At 40.9% G+C, this 26,856-nt stretch overlaps 1 protein-coding gene across 6 annotated transcripts in view; it reads left to right on the top strand.

Moving 5' to 3' along the window:
* ntng1a (netrin g1a) overlaps positions 1–26,856 on the top strand; it is a 165,036-nt gene that overhangs the window by 121,562 nt on the left and 16,618 nt on the right. For 5 of the 6 annotated variants that reach the window (XM_061713659.1, XM_061713656.1, XM_061713658.1 and 2 more), the window contains exon 5: positions 23,705–23,731. The exons of the other annotated variant lie outside the window; for it this stretch is intronic. In XM_061713659.1, the coding sequence (XP_061569643.1) occupies positions 23,705–23,731 (27 nt within the window). The remainder of the gene's footprint in view (positions 1–23,704; positions 23,732–26,856) is intronic. 6 annotated transcript variants of the gene reach the window in all.

A 26,856-nucleotide genomic window follows, 5' to 3' on the forward strand; every position in this document is an offset into this window, starting at 1 on the left:
ATAGAGTTCTGGGTATGCTAAATGAGCTGTTTGGAAGTGAGTTTCCTTTACAGTTCTGAAATTGCAACAAGTAACTGCTGCGGGGGGCCAGGGCTTCCATTGAATATTTTTCTTTTTTTAAGAGCATAACCCTCCAAGAGTTCGTTCTGCAAGACCTCACTTAAAAAAAATAAGATGATTTCAACCTCAAAGAAAAATCTTCAGTTTTGGAAAAATGACTGTAACTACTGTTGCAAACAAATGCAGTGGATGATTATTCAAACTTAACGCCCTCATGTAATGCAGTAAAGCATAATGATTCAGTAGTGTTATAGCGCAACTACATCATATAAATAAGGCCGAAAACATTTGGTAACTAGGTTAGATGGCTTTGGATTGACTACATCCCATACAGTAATGCCGGAGATCTGCAAATACGAGAAAGGTCTTTCCATTACACTTTTGGGCTGAAGTGGCCTATCGATGAGTCTGAAATACCCCCTCAGAAAAGCATTAACGGGTTTTGGTGACCCGTTAATGCTTTTTTTATCTGCAATATTTAGGTTTCGGGCAAATCTAGTAGCAATGAAAACACGACTTATGACACCCCAAGGGTCACTCTCTACACCTTCTGTTTCACCCTGTAAAGACTGCCCCATTTTCTGTCACTTCAAATGCAGATGAGCCACTTCTCTGCTCGGCCTTCTCCTCAACAGAAGATGACTCCATTTACAGGCGTTCTGGGTAGTTTTTTCATTGATACATGTCTCTAATACTAGGAACGGGCCTGCAAAAGTGGTATTCAGGAACCTGTACGCAGCCAAAAACTTTCCTGTAGCCGGAGAGGTACTCGACAGCAACTACCTGACAGGGGCGTCTGCTAAAACACCGTTCAGCATTCTCACGTGTACATAAATCATGTGAACTAGGGCTGTTCGATTTTGCCCAAAAATAAAATCTCGATTTTTTTCTCTCAAAATCCGATTTTCGATTGCGATTACGATTATTTTGTGAATTGACAAAAGGCAAAGAAATGATTTCAAATATGCTGTTTTTTTATTGAACATTTGCCCCATTGGGCTTTAAGTGCAAACTTTGCTCTTACTAAACCAAAAATGAATGAATAAAGTGCAAAACTCTGTAAAATAAGTTGAAAAAAAGTTTAAAAAAATATAATAAAATATAAAGTTTTATCTCTGAAAAAAAAAATCAGCAAATCAGCACTTGCAAACATACAGTAAGTTATATTTCCAATTAAATAAAACAAGACATTTTCTAATTAAACTAAACTGGGTCTTTGCATGCTAAATAATAATGCAACCCATGAAGGAGGTAGAGGTGTGTAATGTCAGTCATTACATTTGCTATTCACATTTGCAAGTTTTTTGCAAGGAACACGAGCCGGTCTACCGCATCTGGCTTGAGGGATGCCCGGTGACATGTTACAACGCCCCCTCCTACACTAAAGAGCCTCTCCGATGGGGCACTTGTCACAGGTATTGAGAGGTATTTCCATCAATCATTAATATGGTATCAATCATTAATATGTGTGCAGACAAGGTTAAAAAAAAAAAACGATTTTCACGTTTTAACATCGTTCTAATTACATAATCGCGATTACGATTTAAAATCGATTAATTGAACAGCCCTAATGTGAACACAACAAATTTGAACCTTTTGGACCAGAAACCTCTCTTTGAAAATGAAGTAAGTCCACAGGGCTCTTTGCTCATCTGCTGATGGCAGGGAATGCAGCATTTTGTGTTGACCTGAACAGCTAATTACTGAGCATTTCAAGTGCTTTCCAAATTTGGAAAAGTCTCTTCACTGCTATCATGAACACAACAACAGCACATCTTCAGAGTCATTCAACTCTGTGCAGCCAGGCCACATCTCTTGATGTAAGAAAATTCTCCCGTGGAACACTGCTGAATCTGACCGGCTCTGCTTCTCCCAATCGTCCTGACTGAGGCAGCACACTCAACACAGACCCACTGGTTTAACTAGACACTTTTACGGTGTGGTAGGCGTCCCAGATAACACTCTTTCATGCTCAAGCCATAATGTGTCCCCTTTAAATCGCAGCAGATGGATGAAACCTCCGAGGAGGTTACAAGACAAAGGTAAGGTTTAAAGAGGGGTGCATTGAAGGTGCGTCACAAAAAAAGGTTCAGGAGGAGGATGTGTGTATTCGCCCTACAGAACTGTAAATTAGAAAATTCAGCTTAAAATAGATGCAACAGAAACTAAAGTCTGAACTTAATTCAGTGCCCTAAATCACACTTATCTTGGCTTTTGGTTCTGTTTTTGTTCAGTACACTCCCTAATCAGGACGACTGTGCCAGTTATTTACCAGTGAAAGAGACCTTGCAAAAATGTTCACGCTTATTGTGTGTGGTAAAAATATTAAGATAATAAATTGAGGAAAAACAAAGCTTTTTACCAGCGTAACAAATTGGAGTGAATGCTATTCAAATTTTCATCTTTTTTTTCCCAATGTTTTTTCCCCCTAAAACTCTTGCTGTGTGTTTTCTGTTCTTTTCCCCTGGTAGAAAAGAAGCATCTGCTCTTTCTGTGGTGTAAACAAAACAAGGACACAGTGTCAGACAGTAGTCTGCTCTTGCAGCAGGTCAATGTGAGATGGAAACAGACCACGTTTGACGGCACTTCCCTGCTCCTTTAGACCCCTCAAAGCTCCACACCTACTCCCACACACCTTCACAGTGCGTCCTGATTCCATACACCCAGAGCCATACGTATTTGTTACAGATTACAGATTCCTTACTACCACCAGCTGCAAGAGTTTAATGTAAAATGATGGGGTTGTGATTGGGTAAGGCATCAAGTTCAGAAAGTAGTCATCCAAATAATTACTTGAGTAAAAGTAAAAAAGTACTTGGTGGAAAAACTACTCAAGTACTGAGTAACTGTTGAGTAACGTCTGATTTATTTTTTTAACACAACCATTCAAACAGACAAAAGTACAAAATAATTATCTTCAGGCAAATTAAATCAATAAAATAATAAAATACATTAGAATTAATAAAAAATAAAAATGTACTTAAATTAAAATCTTAAAGTAAATTCAAGTACTTTAATAAATAATAAAATAATAACAGAATAAAAAAATAAATTAAGCACAAGTAGCACAAAATTTCCAGCCTTTGTACTTTTCTTTTTTAACCAGGCAGAACTAGAACAAGCCCATGAACTCATAGAAACTCTGTGTGTGTTTGAGTCTGTGTAAATGTGACAAAACATGCAAAAACAAACATTTTTCTAAAAGAATCACCCAGTGATGTCATGAGATTGACGCGTACGTGAATAAAAGGGATAAAAGAAAAGTAACAGCTCAACGTAGCCTAATGTAGCGGAGTAAGAGGAACAGTTTCTTCTTCACAAATCTACTCAAGTAAAAATAAAAAGTACAGTGATTCAAAACTACTCCTAAAAGTACCAAATTTCCCAAAATTTACTCAAGTAAATGTAACGGAGTAAATGTAACTCGTTACTACCCACCTCTGATCAAGTTTGAACATTAACTGTCAGTGTTATCACCTGACCGTAACTTCAATAGCAGCCCTTTTGTCCCCAAACGTCTGCTAAAACAGCGAGATGAGCAGCCGGGCGTTAAGTCTGAGCGTCCTGGCCTTCTCTGCAAAGTCCAACTCTGATATCTCCCTCTCATCTTATTGCATTCCCTGTGATTTGAGCCTTTCTTGGCGTTGCGTGAGGACTCTAGGCCGGTGGCCACTGATGACTTATTCTGCCTCCCCGAGGAGCTACGATATGAGACTTAGGGAGGGTTAGTGAAATAGCCGGTCCCACAGTCCAGATTGACAGCACATTATTAAAAAAGGTGACACACACGCACGCACACACACACACACACACACAGAGGTGCTCATCCAGACCCGTGCTCCTCATAGCGTTCATGTGCACGCATTCATCACTGCACAAGGACACACACACTCCCTTTGACCTGCGAGTGATGAAAAACAGTGCCAGTATAAAGTGCATTATTATACTTTGTCTTGGAGGAGAAAAGATCCATAATGTAATAAAGCAGCAAGAAATCTATAGGAATGCAAGGTTATCCCTCCTGGATAGAAACTAAAACATGCAAGGCTGGGAGAAAAATGCTCCTCGTGCTCTCGTGCAATTTCCAAAACTCTCCTTTTCTTCTCAGCGTTTTGCCCCAAACCCCAGTGAGCATATGGCATCTCTGCAGGGACAAATTTGTCAAAAATGAAAAAGTAATTAAGATTTAATTTCTTTTTACGATGCCCATCAAGTCGTCTAATGCGATAAGGAGGTCAATGAATCATTGTCTGGGGGGGTGGGGGGTGCACAGCGCCGGGGATGTTTGTGTCAACTCACAATTGCACCGTGTTTGCAGAGCAGAAGAGGAACAGGGTTTAAAGAACGATGGAGAAAGAAATGGATGGCGAAGATAGAAGGAGGGGAAGTGGGCATCACTCTTTGTCACAGCTGGCTCAGCCTTCTCTGGTGGCTCTGTCTTTCCCACTTTTCTTTTCTCCATCTATGCCCCCCCCCACACCATCCCACACCCCTCCCACCCTCCTCTCATCCTCCACTCGTTGTCGTTTCCTCCCTCTGTGGAGACAGAAGGAGAGGGATCAGTTGGAGGATTAACCATGGCAGTTCATTTCACTGTAGGACTGGGGATACTGAGGGGAATAGGAGTTGGCGGTGCGGGGGGGAGGAGGGGGCAGCAACTACTGGCCTCTGAAAACTTTATTTCAGATATTAAACATGTATCATAAATGTCATATTAAAGCCAAGATTTGTCTGCACGCATTAAATAGTTACAATGATTTGGGAAATTTGCACTTTTTCCATTCTCACTCCGTGCAGCGGGAGCATGGTGCCGTTGGTAGATTGTTCCCTGAAACCACACTTTTGGTGGAAATATTTGTGTATAAACTGAATACATCACATGTGGACACTCTGTGATTAACAGTTTCACTGTTTGTCCTTTTCAATTTGTTTCAGTTTCCAATCAAAATCTTTGTTTTGCTGTTGAACTAAATCTCACGAGTTGGACCAACACTGAAATATGAAGGTTGTGTATTGGCTACTGCGGTAGTCAGTACGTTTACATGCACTAAAAGAAAGTTAGTTAACAAACTACTGATAATCCAGAAGAGATTCCTGAGATCAATCTCTATGTCCAATAGACATAATCCATCCGCACCTCTGTTCAAAAAATACTCTATATTACCCATTCATAAACTCAATGTTTTTCACTCATGTTTATTTGTGCACAAGTTTATCAACAATAAGCAAGATCTTCCGGACACCTTTCATAATTTCTTTAGTTTTTCATCTGACTTGCATTCATACTCAACTAGACACAGTGTCAATCTACATTTACCCTTCTGTCGAACATCTTTTCATCAGTTTAATATTTCATTTAGAGGTCCTAAACCCTGGAACAATTTAGATATGTCTCTGAGGTCCACATTGTCATTTATATCCTTCAAAAAATTGCTGAAAAAATATCTCATGTCCTAATTTTTCAATGTATTCTCTATTATGTATCCTTGTTTTCTTTTCATGTTTATAATTAGAGTTTTCCTATGTTTGTACATTTAATTTTCTGTTTAGAGTAGATGACGGGAGTGGAACTCTGTACAAGCCCTCTGGGCTTCGTTCCCTCCTTGCACTATTTTTTAAATTGTGCTAAATAAATAAATACAAATAAATACAAATACAAAGTCAAATTGTGGCCTTAATCCGACCGATATCACATTTTTTAAATTAGCAGGGCTGTAGTCGAACCGGACTGAAGCTCTTGAGATTGAGCTGTTAGTGCCAGATATTGCGTCCTAATCCGAGTTATTCCGGCGTATATATGCCACCCACGCTGAACCGAGCTAGCAACTGCCCCGGGACTCCCCCTTCTGGACGAAAGCCAGAATATCTACACAGTAGGAGACAAAAGAAGACGAACAACAAAGAAAGAACCGAAAAAACGGCAACGCGAAAGTGCGTGTGGCGCCACCTAGAATCACGGTGTTGAACGCACCTCACTCAATAATCGATTGTCTTCTGGTGCATCTATACTTGTAATTCTGGGAAACTCCAGTTTAATCCTTAGCTGGATTGTTGCCAATAGCTCGATTTAGATGTGCATGTAACCGCACTGAGTTGCCTGTCACTCATATTTAACCTTTTAGCCTTTACAGGTTATTTCTAAACAGCCCTTTCACATCCAGATACAAAGAGCACTTCTTATTCACCCACGCGCCGATCGATGAATAATTGATGTTTTGTCTCATAAGCTTCATTTCATCAGTTCACATACATCAATTTTTTTGTATTTCAGGTTTGCAAAACATTCCAAAAATGTTTAAAACAGTACAGTTTTTAGCACTTTGTCATGTTGCAGCCCCCTCTGACAACTCTCTGCCAAAGCTTTCTGGCTTTGGAGATACAAAGTGATGAAGGATTTCAAATGTCATGTTGGCCCAATTTTCCTTCAAATACATCTTAAGGAGTACAAAGTACAGGATCTTGGCCCCGTTCTTCATCACATGTTTCAGACCTGCCAAGGACACAGAAACAATGCCCATCATCTCAGGTCCAGCTCTTATAGACGTGTAAATACACATTTCAAATATGTGATAGATATGTTCAAGATAAATCTGAGCCCAGAGATGCCAGAGATGCTTTTCTTTGTGCCAAAGTAATCTGAAGTAATGAGCTATTGACGAACGAATGTTCTCGCTGCAGTCACCTGAGGGATCAGAGTTTACAAGTGTCCAGTTTTGGGTTGTGCTCTTGCACTTTACACTAAAAAATTCCTCCAGATTCCTTCAGTCTTGTAATGATTTACACTGTAGAAGGAAAAATATGCAAATCAATCCAAATTGCGTGGTTGTCTGCTTCCTTTTAATTTTTGTAAGTTAGTAACACTGCAGATCGCGCTAAAAACGAGATTGATAGCGACCGACCACTGTCAGGGACGCTGGGACATCACATTTCAACATACAAGGGAGGGGGGGGGGGGGGGGTACAAGTGTTGGGGACGATAATACCTAGTGAAATCCATCATGTTGTTCTGATATGTATTTGTAGTTATTTTATATGTATTAAGTAATAGGATAAATCAATGCAAATAGACACAGAGTAATTCCATAAATGTATAAAAAAAAAACATTTACATTTTCCCCTGAAGCCGAGGTGTGGCGGCTGCCGTACCCAATTGACGGCCCTGATCTAAATGACAATAAAATTTCATTCAATACCATTCCACCACTGCTTCCATCTGTAATACTATAATACAGTGTGCTTAAATGTTAAATGAATACTGCATTCAAACTTACACATTGACTGCAGCAACTTTCTCCCACGCCAATTTTGCTGCTGCAGCTGTTTTTTTTTTCCGAAATATGCTCTCATACTCGCCATACGCACGTATTAACACTTCTAACTCCAGTGGCATGAAGTATGTGGATCTTCAGAAACTAATGTTTCCTCAAAGGAATTTTGTAAATTGAAATGTTAAATAAAGTTTTTAAAAAAAAGAAAAAGAAAAGAAGAAAAAAAGAAAAGAAGAAAAAAGAAAAAGTAGGTGGATCTTATGTGGTCGCCGGTTGCCATGGTGAATCGTTGTATCAGGGCTCAATTGATGCTGGCTTTTAATAGTTGTGGCGCACGCGCTTAACTCCAGGTGAAACTACTTAGGGTCGATTTACTAAAGGTTTGCGTGCGTAAAAACGTGTGCAAACTTGACATCACCCGCAAACCAAAGTGCCAGCTGATCTACTAACAGCGTGCAAAGACGACTGCGTCTCTCAAATGCGCAAAATAGCACACGCAATCCATTTAGTACTTTTGCCCTGATGAATAATCAATATGGGGCGTACCCGGCAGAAATCGCTAAATACTGGGAGGGAAAGATGCAAATTGGTCCATTTACCACGCGCAATGAGATTTACCAAGCCTGAAAGTTTTTGCGTGGATTGTGATTGCGTCTGTATTTAATACGTTCGAAAGGAAGGTGCTAATCTCCACATGCAAAAGGAGAAATATTTTATTTGAATGTTAAAGCGAGTATTATTCAGCAAAAGGTTGCCACAGGAGGCACATTCATTTTTTTATTTGTGATAATAAATAAATCACGTGTTTTCATGGAGAAAAAAGTGTTTCTCATTGTTCGCCTATACTTGTTCTGCAGTTGTCATACCCCGGTGTTGTGCAGTATTCAGCAACCCTGCCGTGAAAAGCACCCCCTCGTCTGACAAAAATGATATTCTCATTCCGTGTTCTGTTCATGTTCTGTTTAGCGTCCAGTTTTGTGTTAATGATTCATGTTTAAATGCGCTCATGGATTCGGGTAAGAAAAAAAAAAATCGGGTAAATGGTTATTGATGTCATTAATTAATAGCCTGCTTACTGTGTTGTCTTCCATAATATTTGTAAATATATATAATATAAACTCAAACTAAATATATTGAAGTGTCAGTGTGTTGTTTTTTTTCTTGGTCTACTTATCATTGAATATACGAGGGGGTGCTTTTCACGGCAGGGGTGCTGAATACAACAATTTGTCTCTTCCACTAATATCTCTAACTCCAACTCGTCAAATTGCATTTTGCGCTTGCGACTATATCCTGCTTTCCATCCAGACTCTCCATGGCGCAAAGTTTGCGCCGCAAACCGTAAGACACGCAACACCTCATTTAAATACTGAGGTTTGCACCTGTTATCAATTGCGCACGCAATCTTAGTTGATCACCCGCAAACCACACAACAACAGCACGCGCAAACTTTTTCAGTGCACACACAATTTAGTACTCTTTATTTAGGATCTTAGTAAATCGGGCCCTTAGAGTTGAGTAAATTAACTGTAATCCGCTGTTCTGGAACCGAAAACTCTGAGTTTCCGATCTCAGAGTAGATCAACTAAGAGTTCAGGATTAGACTCAGAGTTTGTTGAACCTGCTTTGTGAAACGGACCCCAGATGATGGAGTGGGTCAACGCTGGGCTCAGATCTACTTGAATGAACCCATTTTCCCCAAGTCCCAAGCAGCCACGGCGACCAATATTTTGAATATAAAGAAGGTGGATTTATTTACAAGAATTGAATAAATGAAGTAGAGCTTGATCTGGCTCCAGGGTGGACAAAGGCCAACATAAACAAAACAGATCTAACATAACCTTACCAAACATAAAGAAACCAAACAACAACAACTTACCTCCCTGGCTAACATAAACATGAGAAAATAAGGTTAACCAAAATGGCAGTCGACCCCTAATTAGCTTTAACAAAAGATAATGAGATTACTACTAAGAGCGGGATCTGAAGTGTGGCCGGTTGGGAGAGGAGGGAGATGGGAATGTCCCTCATCAGCAGCGGAGGCTGCATCATCCAGGCCCTTTATAAAGCGGGTAAGAGCCAATCACCGGCCGAGCTGGAAGCCAATCCCCCAATCACCTCCTGGTCCTCGCACACACCTATTCACATACAGGACTGTCTCAGAAAATTAGAATATTGTGATAAAGTCCTTTATTTTCTGTAATGCAAAAATGTCATACATTCTGGATTCATTACAAATCAACTGAAATATTGCAAGCCTTTTATTATTTTAATATTGCTGATCATGGTTTACAGCTTAAGAAAACTCAAATATCCTATCTCAAAAAATTACAATATTCTGGGAATCTTAATCTTAAACTGTAAACCATAATCAGCAAAATTAAAATAATAAAAGGTTTGCAATATTTCAGTTGATTTGTAATGAATCCAGAATGTATGACATTTTTGTTTTTTTAATTGCATTACAGAAAATAAAGAACTTTATCACAATATTCTAATTTTCCGAGACAGTCCTGTATACAAAAGTGAATAGACACACCTGTCACAGATGACCACTCTGAAAAAAACTGACATATTAACATAAATACGACCACAGTCGTAACACCTTTTTGTCCTCCATAAACCCCCCACAGGACCGGCAAAAAGTTCCGTCTCCGCAGTCTGATGTCTGATGTGTGGAGGGTCCGGCCTGCGAGGATTACGGCAGTCGGGACTTTTCCCAGAACGAGCTGAGACCCAGTTTATTAGAAGGTTTTAAAACTTCTGGACTTGACAGAAGGAGGGATGTGGCCCAGTCAAAACACAGAGAGTTGCACTCTAAAAGATCTTTAAATAAAGTAAACATAGCTTGTGTGCCACAGACTGCTCCCAAACAAGAGGGGGCAAATAATACCTCTAAAACACTTGAGTTGGCTTTATTAAATGTTAGGTCTTTAGCTGGGAAAACATTTTTAATTAATGATTTTATCACAGCACGCCGTGGATTTGTTGTTTTTAACTGAAACTTAGTTAGACCAAAATAACCGTGCTGGTGTTGAATACATGGCTGTACTGTACAGCTGGAGGCCTGTTTCTGCATGTTCACAGCCCCCCAAATACTGTGCAGACCTTTTTGATGACCTCAGTGAACTGCTGTGTATGATCTGTGTTGATTTTGACCGTGTAATCATTGTTGGGGATTTTAACATCCATGTGAACAACCCTCAGGACAAAGGGACTACGGACCTGAGTAACCCTCTGGACAACTTTGGGCTGACTCAGCATGTAACAGCACAATGTGTCCACCGAAAACCGGTTTAAACACCATGACACGGTTTCAACCCATTAACAGCAAAGACCTGGAGGACATCTTACATCTGCTGAACATCCTGCCAACACACTTTTTCAAAAAGGTCTCAAATATTTTGGAGTCAGACCTGCTACTAATCATGAACTTGTCCATAATGTCAGGTGTCTTTCCAAAGCCACTAAAAACAGCTGTGATTAAACCTCTGCTGAAAAAAGACAGTCTTGACAAGACACAAATGAACAACTACAGGCCCATCTCAAATCTTCCCTTTTTAAGAAAGATCATTGAAAAAGCAGTCTTTCCACAGCTAAATAACTTTTTAACACAAGATAACTGCTATGATGCCTTCCGGTCAGGTTTTACACAGCACCACAGCACTGACAAATCTGGGTGTAGTGATGGACTCAGACCTGAATCTGGAAAAACACATTAAGGCAATAACAGTCAGCCATCCAGTTAAAAGATCTGATGTTTCAGCAGGACCTGGAAAAACTAGTCCATGCGTTCATCTTTAGTAGCTTGATTATTGTAACAGCATCTTTACAGGTTGTCCTAAAAAGATCAGTCAGACAACTGCAGCTCAATCAGAACTCTGTTGCTCCAGTCCTCACTAATGGCCCTTTTCCACTAGTATCTACTCAGCTCGCTTCTACCCGCCACGCCCCCGTCTTGTGCTTTTCCACTACGGGCTGAGGCGGGTGGAGCCGTGCCAAGTAGATACTTTTCTGTACCGAGGCTGTCGAGGTTCTAAGCGTGCTGAGTCAGCTCTGGATCTGACGTCACCACCCTCCACACCACCGATTGGTCGGAGGGCGGGGCCGTCAGACGTTTGAATCAGGAAGCGGGAGTCAGCGCGAGAGCGACTCGCGGTGATTTTATTATAAAGCGCAAACGTTTTTTTGGTGATCCAACTCTGAGGTGCAGATGTTCATAAACCTGGTGGCTGAGGAGAGAATTAAAAAAGGGATGTAGACGGGCGATAAGGAACGATCAGATCCACCAGGAGCTCTGTTTTACTCTCAGCCGCTCGCGGCTCCATCTGATTTCTCATCAGCGCCGACACGAACAAAGGGGTTGCGCAATCGAGTACGTCACAGCAGCTTCACCCCAATCTGCCCACTTCTCCCCTGGCTGTGGAAAAACAAACGAGGACAAAGCGGGTAGAGGCGTGACGAGGCATCACGAGCCGTCCTGAGCCGGGGCGCGCTGAGTAGGAACTAGTGGAAAAGCGGCATAAGACCAACAAAGTGGACACATCAGTCCAGCTCTGAGGTCTTTACACCGGCTGCCCGTCCATCAGAGGATAGAGTTTAAAATTCTGATGCTGGTCTATAAAGCTCTGAATGGTCCTGGACCCAAATACATCAGGGACCTCCAGGATGAACCTTCCAGACCCCTCAGGTCATCTGGATCTGTTTTTTAATCAGTTCCCAGAGTCAGTACCAGACATGGAGAAGCTGCATTCAGCTTCTATGCTCCACGTGTCTGGAACAAACACGCAAAAAGCCTCAGATCAGCTGAAACCCTCAGTTTATTTAAGTCCAGTTTGAAGACTCGCCTGTTCTCAGTTGCCTTTTGAATAAAGCTCTAGTCTGCACTGATAATTTAAAACTTTAGATCCTATTGATTGATATTGATTTCATCAGATTTTTATTTATTGGTCTTATTTATTTCTTTTAATGTATTTGTAAAGCACTTTGAATGACCTTGTTGTTGAATTGTGCTGAAGAAATAAACTTGCCTTGCCTTTGTGCCAGATTTTTTATTTTTTAAGAATTTAAATTTTTAAAAGACTAAGATAAATCAATTATTTATATAATGTTGATAATCTGCAGTTGCTCTGAAAGAGGGGGATAAAAAGACAAGCTTGTAAGAGAGGAATGCTGTTTAAGGTTATGACCTTTACTCTGCATGGTGGCATCGTAAGCAGTAAGTTGATATATGTATTTCTGCACGTAGCGTGCCCTTGCAGCACATTGCTAGTCTTGTAAGCATTGATCTGTTGATTTTTATGATCGTTTTTATGAGAGCTATACGAAGATATACCTCCGATCACCTTCAGACATGTATGCTTAGCTCTAATAATTGCTTAGCAAAGTTTTGGTGTCGTGTTGGTGTTGGGAGGAATAGTAAAACAGGATAAACCGGGAGATGCTACCTCTCCACACGGATCCATAACATTTCTGAACATCTTCCCTTGTGTCTATCCTCACAAAATGAGTAGATTACCTCATCAGGGCAGGATTAACAGACACTTGTTCAGATTTAGCTACAGCCAGCTTTAGAGTTTATGGATCACTCTGGATCAAAGTCGTGAAGGGCATGAACATCTGGGGTAGAGGTGGGGGGGTGGGGGGGGTGGCTCCTCTGAAATGATTCATCCCCTGCATGCAAAGAGCCACCACAATATCCTCCAATATACACCTCGCAGATGGGCGAGACAAGAAGCACTTTCTCATCAGCAGGTGACAGACCAAACAACTATAAGTATTATTTCATATGGCTTACGAAGAGCATCGCTGTTTTGCTGCTGTACTCTCATTAGTGTATGCTAATGCGAAGCTGCCAGGTGCAGCAGCCTTATTCTCCATCCTTTTTTGCAACCAAACACACGAGCATAACTTAACTCTCATCTGCAAAGACGTGTGATTGATCTTCCCTCTTCTGGAAAGGAAGAATTTCATTAGCAAAACCAAATCCCAGTGGAGCAGATAATTCTGCTGCAGCATAAACGTAAGTCTTTCATTCGTGTACCCGGTTAGTGTACGTAGTCGCAAAGAGATGTTGCTTTTTGTGCACAGGTTTGACGAGTATATACTTGTCAGCGTCGCATAACAACCTATGAGGTTTGGAAGTAAGGAGAAAATAAAATGATAAAAATAGAGAAGATACAATGCATGTGAACTGAAGAATGGAGCAGAAGTAAAGAAAAAGTTGCCATCTGAGCAGCCCCGCCCTTTGTGTTGTGAATGATAAAATATGGATTTATTTCAGTAACATCAGTACTATTTTGAATCAAATCAGTCTTAAATTACTTGGAGCACTTGACGATACATCACATCATTTTTCAGTTAATATCCATCAAAGTGCTCAGGTTTTCTAATCATATGCATTGTTTAAAACTTCTATTTTCATCTTTTAATTTTTAAAATGAATTGTTTCCCAAATATCTACCGACAACAGTCTAAATACCTTACCAACGAGGCATCAGTAAACACTAATGTGATGACCTCACACCTACTCCAGTAGAATTTAAACATCATTTTAACATAATTAATGCTGGACACCAAAAAATAACAAATAAATAATATATTAAATCTGAGTTACTTTCCACTTCAGATTGTAAGACTCGGGGCTTTATTAAACGAGCTGCTCTGCACAAAATTCAAGGGTTTCTCATTAGAGCTCCGGCACCTCCATGCAGTCGGTGGGTGCCATATGTTTGTGCATCTACACAGGATCTAGCTGTGTGCACATGCCGATGCTTCCCCAGTCTCTCTCCCACACAACACCCACTCGTGTTAACTTTGTACTCCTCTTTCCGCCGTTATTTGAATTTTCTCCTTTTTTTTTCCCGCCCCACTCTTATTCTCTGTAAAACTCATTGATTGTTGTTTTGCGCCCTGTCACTCCCCTGCTCCATCTGCTCTTCTTCTCCACTACTTTTCCCCCCTTTTTTTTTTTCCTCAGCCATCCCCGAACCCCGGCGCCACCCACCCCATTTCTTGTTTTGTTTTTCCTCACACTCACATTTTCCCTCTCCCCCACACCGCCCCCCCCCCACCCCAGAGACCAAGCTTGTTTACTCTCTTTTCCACATCTCAGCTCTGTGCAGCTGTGACGGTAATCTTTCTTTCAAATATTTGTTTTCTTCCATCGTCAGATTATTTTTTCTCCCTCCTTCCCTGTGTGCTCTTACCACCGACATGTACCTTATTCTCTCCCTGAAATCTTAAACTGTGCTTCTTCCAAACTTACCTTCCGGGCACTTTATGACTTGCCACCTTCAATTGGGATCTACACGCGGAGACGGAGCTAGCAGGCCGGGAACTCCGGCAAGGCCCGAGCGTAATTTTGCTCCTGAGGAATTCAATCAAGCTTGCATCCTGCGTGCTTGTGTTTTGGCAGCCTCGCTGCTGACCAGTTAGCGATGTCTGTCATCATCACGTGGCTCCTATATACAGCCAAAGAGCCCCAGATGATGATGGATTGCTGTAAAATGATGGCAGCCAGAGAAAGTAATTACCAACTTTGCCTGGGGTGGAAATTCAGCAGATAAACTCCCTTTTCCAGAGCAGTCCAGCTCGCGCCGGAGCGCTCACAGGTGAGCCACACTGAAGGTCAGAGCAGAATGGATACTGACAGAGACAATATAATGTCACCCACACTCGTACGCCTGCAGTCTGACTTCCGTGTCAACCCGTGAAGGTTCCTGACGGTAAATTTTTAGAAAGAAGTGACTTTAACCAAAAGGTCTGTTCATCCTGCAGAGGTGCAGACGCATTCAGAGTGAATAAATGACGGATGCGCCGGCTCTGTGGAGGAGCTGAATCTGTGCCAGATATGCAGTGGTGGACAGTAACGGAGTAAATTTACTTGAGTACTGTACTTAAGTACATATCCAGAGGATTTGTACTTTACTTGAGTATTAGATTTCTTTGGTACTTATTACTCTTACTTGAATACATTTCCAAGACAAATATTTTTACTTTTACTCGAGTAAATTTCTAGGAAGGCTGAAAAGTACTCGTTACTTTCAGGTCTGCTCTTTTTTCATCTTCCCTAAAATCCTATTGGACACAAGCTGTTTTTGTCAAAGGAGGAGACCTATCACAGTGCACGCTCTCCACTGGGATGTACGTAAAGCGGAAATACGTCAAGCCTCCTCAAAACGATACCGCCAAAGTAGCCTGCGTGTGTCTAGACAGAGCTGCAACAAGTCAAGACTGCAGGTTTTATATAACATTGTGGTTCTAAAAGCAGCACATCAGTGCAGCTGGTTTCAAAGAGTTAATTCTCAGAAACAAGAGTTAAAAGATCCTTAAATTAATTTAGAAAAAATATATTAATTTACTGATGTGGAAAATAAGAAATTTACTCTTACTCTTACTTTTACTTTTACTTAAAGTAAATTAAAAAGCATTTACTTTTGGATACTTAAGTACCTTTAAAAGCAAGTACTTTTCTACTCTTACTCGAGTAATATTTTGACTGAGCTACTTTTACTTGTAACGGAGTAAATTTTGACCAGTAGTATTTGTATTCTTACTCAAGTACTGGGGTCGAGTACTCTGTCCACCTCTGCAGATATGTAAAGACTGAATATCGGCAGGAAAATATTTCGTCGCGGGGTTTTGATAATCTATTGGTGAGGTTTCAGATGGGTGACAGCATAACTGGAACCGATCCATTAAGGAATAAACATCAGGCCGGCGCATCAGGACCTCTAACCGCACGGCCCTCTGAGGGGAGATTTATTGAAAATCATTGGATACCCGACGTGACTCAGGTTTGTCGTGTGTTTTAATGCACGCCCTCCCATTTGTGCGTCCGTGTGTCACATGTGCCGACCCCACATGTGCACGTATCATATTTAGTGAATAACACAGGCCTCAGAGATCATGTTCGCTACCCAGCAGCTACTCATAAAAATCAATGGAGCGTGCCGTCAACATAAGCAGCTCCTAGTGCTCTTCCTGTGTGACAGGACAAAATTAGATTGCAGCCGTGGCCCGTGATGGCATGGCCACGCACTTGAGAGGGATTGAAATTGACTGTGATTGAAAATTCATCGAACGACCCGACATGGGATCCTTGGGTCTGCTTGTACCCCACAGGTTGCTCATAAAGCAGTGAATTATTGCAGTGACAGGCCACTGACAATCCAGGACATGACCTGGAAGTAAATGTTAAAATCCACTTAGTGACAAACACGAACCTGACAAATGAGTAGTCATTTAGAAGAGTATTTACTTGTGCAAGGCTTGATTTATATTCTATGTACATGACATTTACATGAGAAAGGTTAGAGACATGTCAGAATATGCGGCGGTCCATCATGAACAGAAGTAGATTAACATGACAAATGTACTAACAGTGTGTAATTAAAGAGATGCATTCAGCCATAACTTATTCATGGCATTAACATCATATCACTCTCCGCACTTTGATACGATATGACTTCAGACTCCTGCAGTGCATTAGTGGGCTGTTGCACTATATATACATATATATACATATATATATATATATATTTATATATATATATATATATATATATATATATATATATATATATATATATATATATATATATATATATATATATATATATATATATATATATATATATATAGTTTTATTGGTTAATACCAAAACTGGCTAACCTCTAAAGCCACGTACAGGACTGTCTCAGAAAATTAGAATATTGTGATAAAGTTCTTTATTTTCTATAATGCAATTTAAAAAACAAAAATGTCACACATTCTGGATTCATTACAAATCAACTGAAATATTGCAAGCCTTTTATTATTTTAATATTGCTGATTATGGTTTACAGCTTAAGATTAAGATTCCCAGAATATTCTAATTTTTTTGAGATAGGATATTTGAGTTTTCTTAAGCTGTAAGCCATGATCAGCAATATTAAAATAATAAAAGGCTTGCAATATTTCAGTTGATTTGTAATGAATCCAGAATGTATGACATTTTTGTTTTTGAAAATCACAATATTCTAATTTTCTGAGACAGTCCTGTATGTACAGTATGCATTTTCATCTATTTACCATCTATTTAAATAATATCATATGATGTGTGGTGTGTATTATATACAATTTATGGTTAACTCACTAGTATTGATAGCTATATTTATATGTGAATGTAAAAATATATGCATACTTTTATTTAAATGTGTATGTATACAGTATATATATATATATATATATATATATATATATATATATATATATATATATATATATATATATATATGATATATGTGTGTATTTGCATGAATATGTGCATATATATATACATACACAAAAACACGTATGACAGTAATAGTGGCAATGATAACAAAGAGAGCAACAAAAAATAAAGCCAAAAATAATATAAACAGTCGTATAACTGATTACAATTAAATCAGTAGTAATTTTAACACAAACAATGGTAGTTTTTATTATCATTATTGCCACCACCGACATCCTGGTCATCTCAGGCCGAGGAGATTCCCCCGCAGTATCCCGGCACCGGCTGTAGCCCCTCAAACTGGAGAGACCGGCCTCCCCAAACGCCTCGCCACCACCAACCGTAGGCCTGGGACAAACCCCAGGAGATCAAGACGATAAGGCCACCAAACCCCACGGCATCCCAACAGGGACACATAAATAGCCGGAGTCTCCCCAGGTCCCGCTCAGCAGAAACGGGTCAAAACACCATCTGATCCAAGTCGCCAACCCCCTCCATCCCAGCTGACTCCACCTTATTTTTTATGATTTATTTTTGTTGTATACGTTCCATCAAGTGAAGAGGAACAGCATTCATGTATGGCTGCACACGGTGGATATGTTCATGCACATGGACACTGCGATGAACATCTCTCTTAAACCGTGAGTGAGAACTGTTTTGTGGTGCACACTAATTAAGGTCCCTGCTCCTACCCTCGCCCCGGCTTTATATCCGTATCCTTCTCCATCAAATGCACCGGGTCCCCTGCTAATCCTCCAACATGATGTAGGTAGCTCCGTGTATTAATGCTCCATCAGCTACTTGACCCGACCCAGCCGAGTACTAGATTTTAAAATCCCTTTTTCGTATTTCACTTACATCCAGAACAGTTGCAATGTCACATTCTCAACCACTGCCCGAGTGCATACATTGAGACAAATTTGAGCGAAACTAATCTGATGCCTTATTAAATGATTTATTAAATTGTCTCATGGCCATCGCCAATGTCAGATTTACTAAGGTGGGCACATAGGTGTGTGAACACAATACAGAAAAGCACCAAAGAGAAAACAGATCTATTACTTAAAATATTTGATGTTGGTTGTTGGATCTGTACGTGTTTTCATCAATGTTTCAAATTTATACCACGAACAACCCTCTCCTGCTTCACATGAAACTCTGCACCCATTTTTACGTTCAGTGCTGTAAATTCAGCAAGAAGTTAAAACAAGGTTTATCAAACTGATTTAAGTTTGTGTCCTTTTTGATTTCATGTCCATGACAACTCTGAAAAGGTGACTTTTTTTTCTTGTACCACATCAGAAGAATTTATATAAAGCAATACATGCATTTTTAATATGACTGATTGGCTGTTGGCTGAGCCAATGGCTAGCCATCATCATCGTTCTCGCCCATAATGATGCTACCAAGCTTACTGAAGCGATGGGCAGTTTGTACTAACCCAGCGTCAGCTAAACGCAGCAGCAATTTTTCCTTTTGGCATTAAATCAACCTGTGAAACGGGATTTTCCGCTGTGGTCCATTTAGGTCCACTTACCTGCGTTCAGGTTATGGGGGCAGCAGCCTCAGCAGAGGCATCCAGACCTCCCTCTCCCATCCCACCTCCTCCAGCTCTTCTGGGGTAATACTATAGTAATAATAATAGAAATAGAGTCTCTGTCCAGGATGTTTTGGGTCTACACCCCTACTCCATCCCATTGGACATGGCCGGCTGTTTTTGGGTCATATTTACAAAGCAGCTATTAGCAACTAACCTGGAAGTAGTAGTTGGGATTGGTTATTTCAACATTTTATGCAAACCCTTCTGAGACTGCAGGATGGGCTCTGCATAAAGTGACATTAAGGAAATGCAAACCGGGTTAAAAACGTGTTTTCTACCAGGCGACGCCTTTAAAGCACATTGTGTTATTGTCATTACTATAAATGTCATTGAAGGTCTTTGCTTCTCTTCCTCTCACCATTTACACTCATCTCCTCACATCACCCCCACACCTCGCTGAAAATATCACAACCATGTGAAGTGTAAAATTTAGTAGATTCTTTTTTCCCCCCTTTTTGCAGTAAAATATGACACAATGAGCAGTAAGTTCCCTGCAGCGAACCTTAGCAAATCGCGCAGCGTGATTCATTCAAACACTCTTTTCCCTTAAATTTGAGCCCTGAGAAGGGAGCTCACTTCAATACATATGCAATGTGCCCATGCCCAAGAATCAAGCATTAACTTCAACTGCTCTCCTTTGCTAAATCACGACAGTAGTTTTTAATGCCAAAACGGCGTTTGTGCCAGGTGCAAAATCTGGGCCAAGGGCTTCTCTCCACATACCGGACTTATTCAGCCGGGCACTTTTGTTGAAACTGTCTGCCTCAGCATCAAGTACTTGGAGAAGCATCACTGCACTGATCACAGTCACAACTCTGCTGGCCAAACATTTATTGAGAGCCTTAATTGATATGCACACTGGAACAAAATGTCCATGGGGGTGGCATATGAGTTTGATACATGTGCAGCGGAGCGTCTCTGAAGGGACCTGAGAGTGGCCGCGCGGCGACGCTGCCCGTCAGACTTGATGGAGCTTTAACATTTCACGTGTAGAGTGAAAGAAACTTCCAGGATGAAGCAGAATCTAGACTGACACTGTTGCTGAAAGTTAAGTACCTCAGTATTGTGAGCTACACAACAAGCTACGAAGTTATAGGGCTGGGCGATATATCGAGATTTTAACATATATCGATATATTTTCAAACACGATATGGTACGAGACAATATTGTTTATCGATTTTAAAAAAAAAAAAGATTTTTTTTTTTTTTTTTTTTTTTTTACATTTTTTTTTTTAATGATTTTGATATAGCTTATTTTGTGACAAATTGACTTGAATGTTTTATTTGAGATTTGCACAACTGTCAACCTCAGTGGAAAAGTCTGCCTGTTACTGTCTACATTGTATTAATTGCACAGTGTATTTTAATTTAATTGTTATGCAGGAAAGGGATATTTGTTTTATTTTATTCAAGAAGCATTTTTATTCTATATATGCAGGCAGTTTATTTTTATTTCATTTGTTTTATACATTTTGATATTGTGCAGACCTCTGTTAATAAAGGAACCTGTGTGACATTTGGCACGAGGCTTTGTATTAAAACTGACTGTTTTTTAAGGGTTTGCCTCAGAAAAAAATGAAGCTAACAGAGATGCTATGCTATAATGCTTTGGGGGAAACCCCAATTAAGGCACAGAAAAAATATCGAGATATATATCGAGTATCGCCATTTAGCTAGAAAATATCGAGATATGACTTTTGGTCCATATCGCCCAGCCCTACGAAGTTACAAATGCTGCAGGAACTTGTTTTCTGAGCTTCTGAATTCATTGTATATTACATTAACTATGAAAGACAGAGTGCTGAAAACTTTAGCTGCATCATGGACCGTGATAACTTAAAAGCTAACATTTCATTTTAACAGTCTCCCACTCGAACCGATGAACACTATTTTCAATCCATTCATTCCACTTTTGCGAGCATGCAGAGGTAGGAAAGTGTTAATCTATATATAGTTTTCAGATGATGGCTTTTGTGCCCTGTTGTAGCAGTGTTTAACAATGTGTGAATGTGATTATCTTTGCCCTGTCCTCCTTGTCCCCTGGTTGGCATCTGTTCACCCCCCTCGAGGTTTCAGATCCATTACTCTGTCTCCGTATGTCAGCACAGCCACCTGCACTTCACAGCTCTCACAGTTCACAGGTTTGGCTCCTGAAAACAACCAGCGGGCCCAGATCAGAGCGAGAGTGACTGAATGATCGCCGTCTGATCAAAGTGCATGTACACATACTGTATGCATACAGTCTAAAAAAAATCCTCATGTTTTCCCTGGAGAACCCGGAGATATTTTGTGACAGCTGCAACAGATAAAAGCCGCATATACCTTCCTCCTCAGCTTCCTCAAATGTAGGTGCTAGGGCTGGGCGATATATCGAGATTTTAATATATATCGATATATTTTCAAACGCGATATGGTACGAGACAATATTGTTTATATCGATTTATTAAAAAAATAAATAAATAAATAAAAAAAAAATAATAATAATTTTGATATAGCTTATTTTGTGACAAATTGACTTGAATGTTTTATTTGAGATTTGCACAAATGCTTTGTTATTTGCACAACTATCAACCTCAGTTGAAAAGTCTGCCTGTTACTGTCTACATTGTATTAATTGTACAGTGTATTTTAATTGCATTTTTATGCAGGAAAGGGATATTTGTTTTATTTTATTCAAGAAGCCTTTTTATTCTATATATGCAGGCAGTTTATTTTTATTTCATTTGTTTTATACATTTTCATATTGTGCAGACCTCTGTTAATAAATGTACCTGTGTGACATTTGGCACGAGGCTTTGTATTAAAACTGACTGTTTTTTAAGGGTTTGCCTCAGAAAAAAATGAAGCTAACAGAGATGCTATGCTATAATGATTTGGGGGAAACCCCAATTATGGCACGGAAAAAATATCGAGATATATATCGAGTATCGCTATTCAGCTAGAAAATATCGAGATATGACTTTTGGTCCATATCGCACAGCCCTAGTAGGTGCGTAAGTGAGGGAATGACATGGGAAAGGTGAGCGCAGAGAAGAAGAGAGCCCTCTTAATTTCCTCACATCTCCTCTCGTTCAGGGGAGATGTAGTCGCACGTGTCCTGTTGCCAGGAATGCTTCCCTTCCCATGGAGAGGGGGATGTTTGTTTATGCAGGCAGACTGCCTTCCTGAGGAAAGGGAGTACAGCAAATAGGAGGGAGGGCTCCTATCCAACGGGATAATTAGAAAAACTCGAGTTGGTGTTGATGCCCTGAAAGCAAATTCAACCGTAGACCAGTGCTTACCCAAAAAACGCACAGCTGCTGTGTTCACATGCCTTCGAGGAACTCAGACTCAAACGAAAAAAAAAAAAAAAAAAAAAAAGGGGGTCTTGTGTTTCATGTTTTCTGAGCGTGTGAATTTACGATTCTAATTAAAACCCGAACCAAGATGTCGGTGGCTGGTTTCGACGGAGAAGCGATCGGAGGAAGATGCCTGCGAACGTCTCAGATCTACCGCCAGCCAACGTCCCGGTGTGGGAGAGATCTGGTCACCATGGGGATGAGACAGACTGTATTATCTGCTCAGTGGCTGCCTGGCTCAGGAGATTGCTGGGTGGAGGGACGGGCAGGCAGGCAGCCGGATAAGACCTGTCCTCCTCTGGTGTCGGAGGCAGAGTTTGCCATACATGACACCATTTGTGATTGCGACTGTGTTTATCACAATCCCGACACATTTTAATGACATATGCTGGAGGGTCTGATTGGCACGAATGTTTTCTGCTCATAGAAGGTTTTCATTTCTTTTTTTTTCACCCTTTTTGTTTGACATGTTGGGACTTTTTTGGGGTGTGTACCCTTTTCAGGGTGACCTTTTCTGGTATTGCCAAAGGACTGATACATCAAAGATGGAGACGCGTAAAGAGCTGCAAGTTCAACAGGCTTCAGGCACAGGATACTCCTAACTAGGAAGATTGTTAAACTTAAGGCTGAATTATGCTTCTGCGCAGAGCACACGCCGCAGCCGTGACGCCGTGCTGAACCCTTCAGACTTCTCCATCACTCCATTTCGTTGCGGTGCAGTACCCCCCGCGACCGCTAGTTAGCGATCTTTTCCTGAATGGTTTATCCGACTTTTTCCGGTCACAGTAAATCAAAGAGATAAGGACAACTATTGTGCAAAAAACCAAAACAAAAAAAATCACATATAAACGAAGAAAAGAGCCCTGGAAGTTCACTACTGCTTCAAACCGGAAACCGGAAATGCTTCGCTTTCAAACGAACCAATCACAGCCCTCTCCGTCTGCGTGTGGTCGGCGTCTCTTCGACGCGTAGTTACAATTTTCGGGAGGTGCACGTTAGTGACGCCGCAGGTGACGGCGTGTCGTCTGCGTCGATCCAAACCACACGCCGTAGGCACGGCGCCATTTTGACGCAGAAGCATAATTCAGCTTTTAGACATTATATGAAATATTGCTGCAGGTTGCCTTAATAAATGCACATTATTCCTTCACTGAAATTGTGTTTCTCTCTTTTTCTCTTGCAGGTATCCCTAATAACATTGGTCCCGTTAGTAAGTAGACAATTCCGCTAAAAAAATACAACAGAAAATAAACACGAACGCTTGTTTGCTTGATGCTTTGCTTCGCTGAATGTTCCACCCTTCATCATCACCTCAACACGGTGCCACGTGTTCATTTCTGATTCTCAGAGTCCAGCAAAAAATCAATCAGCAGTTGTCCAACTTTTTTTTTATGTTTAAGGGACTGAGGTGAGGTGGTAGGCAATAGCTGGAGGCTTTATCTCCATGATGTGGGTTTGATTCACTTAAACCAGACTGAACTTAACCAGGTAGAACTCGCCTGGCTCTGCTTGCCAAATGTCATTTGTTGTTATCTTTTTTTTTTTTTCTTCTCTCCCTTTCACCCATGCATTATAAATAAATGGCATCTAGACTTTATTAAAGTGCCAAGACCTCTCTGCCGGTATAATGTCACAGGGGGTCATTTTAATATAAGCCACAAGCACCTCGGTTGGTATTATCTTCGTCAACCAGTAACCCCCGAGGAGGAGGGGGGAGAAAGAGAAGAGGTGCCACATGTCAAGTTACTGCTTCCTGGAAGATTGCATGATGCAAGAACTCTACGGCTGTATCGAACAAGTCAAAGTGCATTCACAGCCTGGCTCAAGTCTCTCTTTAGTCTTTTTTTATCCCTAACTTCTTAGTGTGTGATTGATTAGTTAAGTGGGGCCCCTCCCCTTTACATCATGGCCCAAAATACTCCAGTTAAATACCAAACCGTTTAAGTTTTTTTAATTTAAAGTGATGCTAACAGCCGAGCTTAGGTGCCTGTGTGTCCCAACGGGCGCGCGCCTGACTAATGCGCGCTTGTTTGCCCTTATTTAACAGCTAAGATGACCGTTGGGAAAATTTCCCAAAACATGTTGTGAGCGATTTAGGGTGGAAACAGATTGTTCCCAGGTGGTCAGTAATCAGGCTTTAGCGTGCTAGCTGACACGAGAAGGGAACACTGTTTTAAAGTCTGATGCTATGTGATGAGTCAGAAATGGACATGTGGCCAAACCCTCCACCTCCCCTTCCCCCCCAACGATCCTCTGCTGTTTTCCTTCATCACCACGTCTGTAGGAATTACACTACCTCTCCATGCATGGCACAAATAGAGCTTAGAGTGTGTGTGCGTGTAAGTGTATGTGTGTGTGTGCGTGTGCATGCTCCTCATACATGCTGTGTGCACATACATACCGATGAACATCAGTCCTCTTTGTCCCATCCAGAAATGCCAGGCAACACCATGTCCAATGGCTGTCCTCAAATCCTTGACAGGAAGGGTGCACATGCTGTGGTTGTCTATGTGTGTGTGTGTGTGTGTTTGTGCGTGTGCGTGTGTGTGTGTGTGTTGTGGAAAGGACACAAACCCAAATCTTCATTTCTCATCCAGATTGGCCCACAGGGATTTAGGTTTGGTACGTGCGGCTGTCTTGTCGCAGCAGCCTCCAACAGAAACAACATAACACCGAAAACAAAACCTAAACATGCTGACAGCTTCTTTTTTTTTAAAGCACACCAAAGAAGATGAAGCTGTTTTTAAGAGCAAACAAGTATCAAGTTTATGTCGGCGTTATTAATAAAATAAGACTTGAGAGGGAAAACAAGGTGATGACGTCCTTGAGGTTGTTAGAGGATTCAAGACAAAGCTTGTGTGTGTGTGTGTGTGTGTGTGTGTGTGTGTGTGTGTGTGTGTGTGTGTGTGTGTGTGTGTGTGTGTGTGTGTGTGTGTGTGTGTGTGTGTGTGAGTGTGTCGGGGGTGGGGGGTGCACTTTTCATGCTGTTGTTTGAAGGTAATTGAATTCCTTATTGACTTTTCTCAATTCTATTTCAAGTTTATTTAGCCAGGCAGAATTGCCTAATGCGGACCATTAAAGTGACATTAATATTTAAGAAAGAAACCATTCGGGCTCTCCCAGATTGCATTTGGTTATAAGAATGGCATTGATTAAAATCTGTCAGCACTCATTTAGCTCGCCTTACCTGAATATTCCCCGTAACCAAATAATTATGGGAGCCCAGACGTGTATTACGTGCAATCAAATGCCAACATGCATTAATTAAGAAATAACCGACTTTGCCAAGTAAATCTTGAAGATGATCTTTTTTATTGTCTTCGGTGGCTTGGTGGTTAGCACTGTTGCCTCAAAGCCAGAGGGTTCCTGGCTTGAATCCCGGCAGGTCTTCCTGCGTGGCGTTGTTCTAGCCGTGCTTGTGCGGGTTCCCTCCAGGTGCTTTTATTTTCTTGCTTCGTCCTAAAACGTGCATGTAGGGTTAATCTGTGATTGCAAATCGCCCCCAGGAGTAGGAGTGAGTGTGTGTGGTTGTTTGTGTCCCTGCGCTGGCCTGGCGACCTGTTCAGGGTCTTGGACGGGAAGAGAGTGGGAATAGGCTCCGGCAGACCCCTGTGACCCTGAGTGGGAAGAAACGGGTGTATAAATGGATGGATAGATGTCCTCTCTAAATTCCTTTGTGTCCCCACTAAGTGCTTGTCAGAGCAGCCAAAGATATAAATGGGGCACTTCTTACTTTGTAAGATATGAGAGTTTGAGTGGTAATGAGCGGTGCCCTTTTTTCAAGCTCTTTATTTGTCAATCGTGTCATTTCAAAGAGCCTCTTCTTCAATACCTCACATGACTTTAACTCCCTGGAGGTGTTGCACTCATCAATGATCCTACACTCTCCATGCAAGAACTGTTGTTGAACATTTTTAGCGGAGAAAAGAAAAAATGAAAGAAAGATTACACTGAACACCATGCATGATAGTCTTTAGATCATGCAGTTATAAAAATCAAGAAACACGAAGGGCCTTTGAAACATCATTCTGAACTAATACCGAGCTAAAAGTTAAGTTCTTATTTATTTCCAGTAAAATTAAATATGCTGAAACATTTATCCAAGTTTTTTTTTTAAAAAGGAAAGAGAGGAATTCCCTGATGGACTGCACCCTCTGACCAGCAATCAAATTCTTTATTCACACCTAGTTAGATTTGCAGGCTGCTTGCCAAAACACTACTGGAAGTTAACTGGCCACGATTGCATGATTCATGGAGTCAGTGGCAAAAGGACAGAAAGATCAAGTCAAGAGATGAAGGGGCTCCATGAAGAAACGTATCCCTATCCCTCCCTTT

Source organism: Cololabis saira, chromosome 22, assembly GCF_033807715.1.
Source record: "Cololabis saira isolate AMF1-May2022 chromosome 22, fColSai1.1, whole genome shotgun sequence".
NCBI classification, from domain to species: Eukaryota; Metazoa; Chordata; class Actinopteri; order Beloniformes; family Belonidae; genus Cololabis; species Cololabis saira.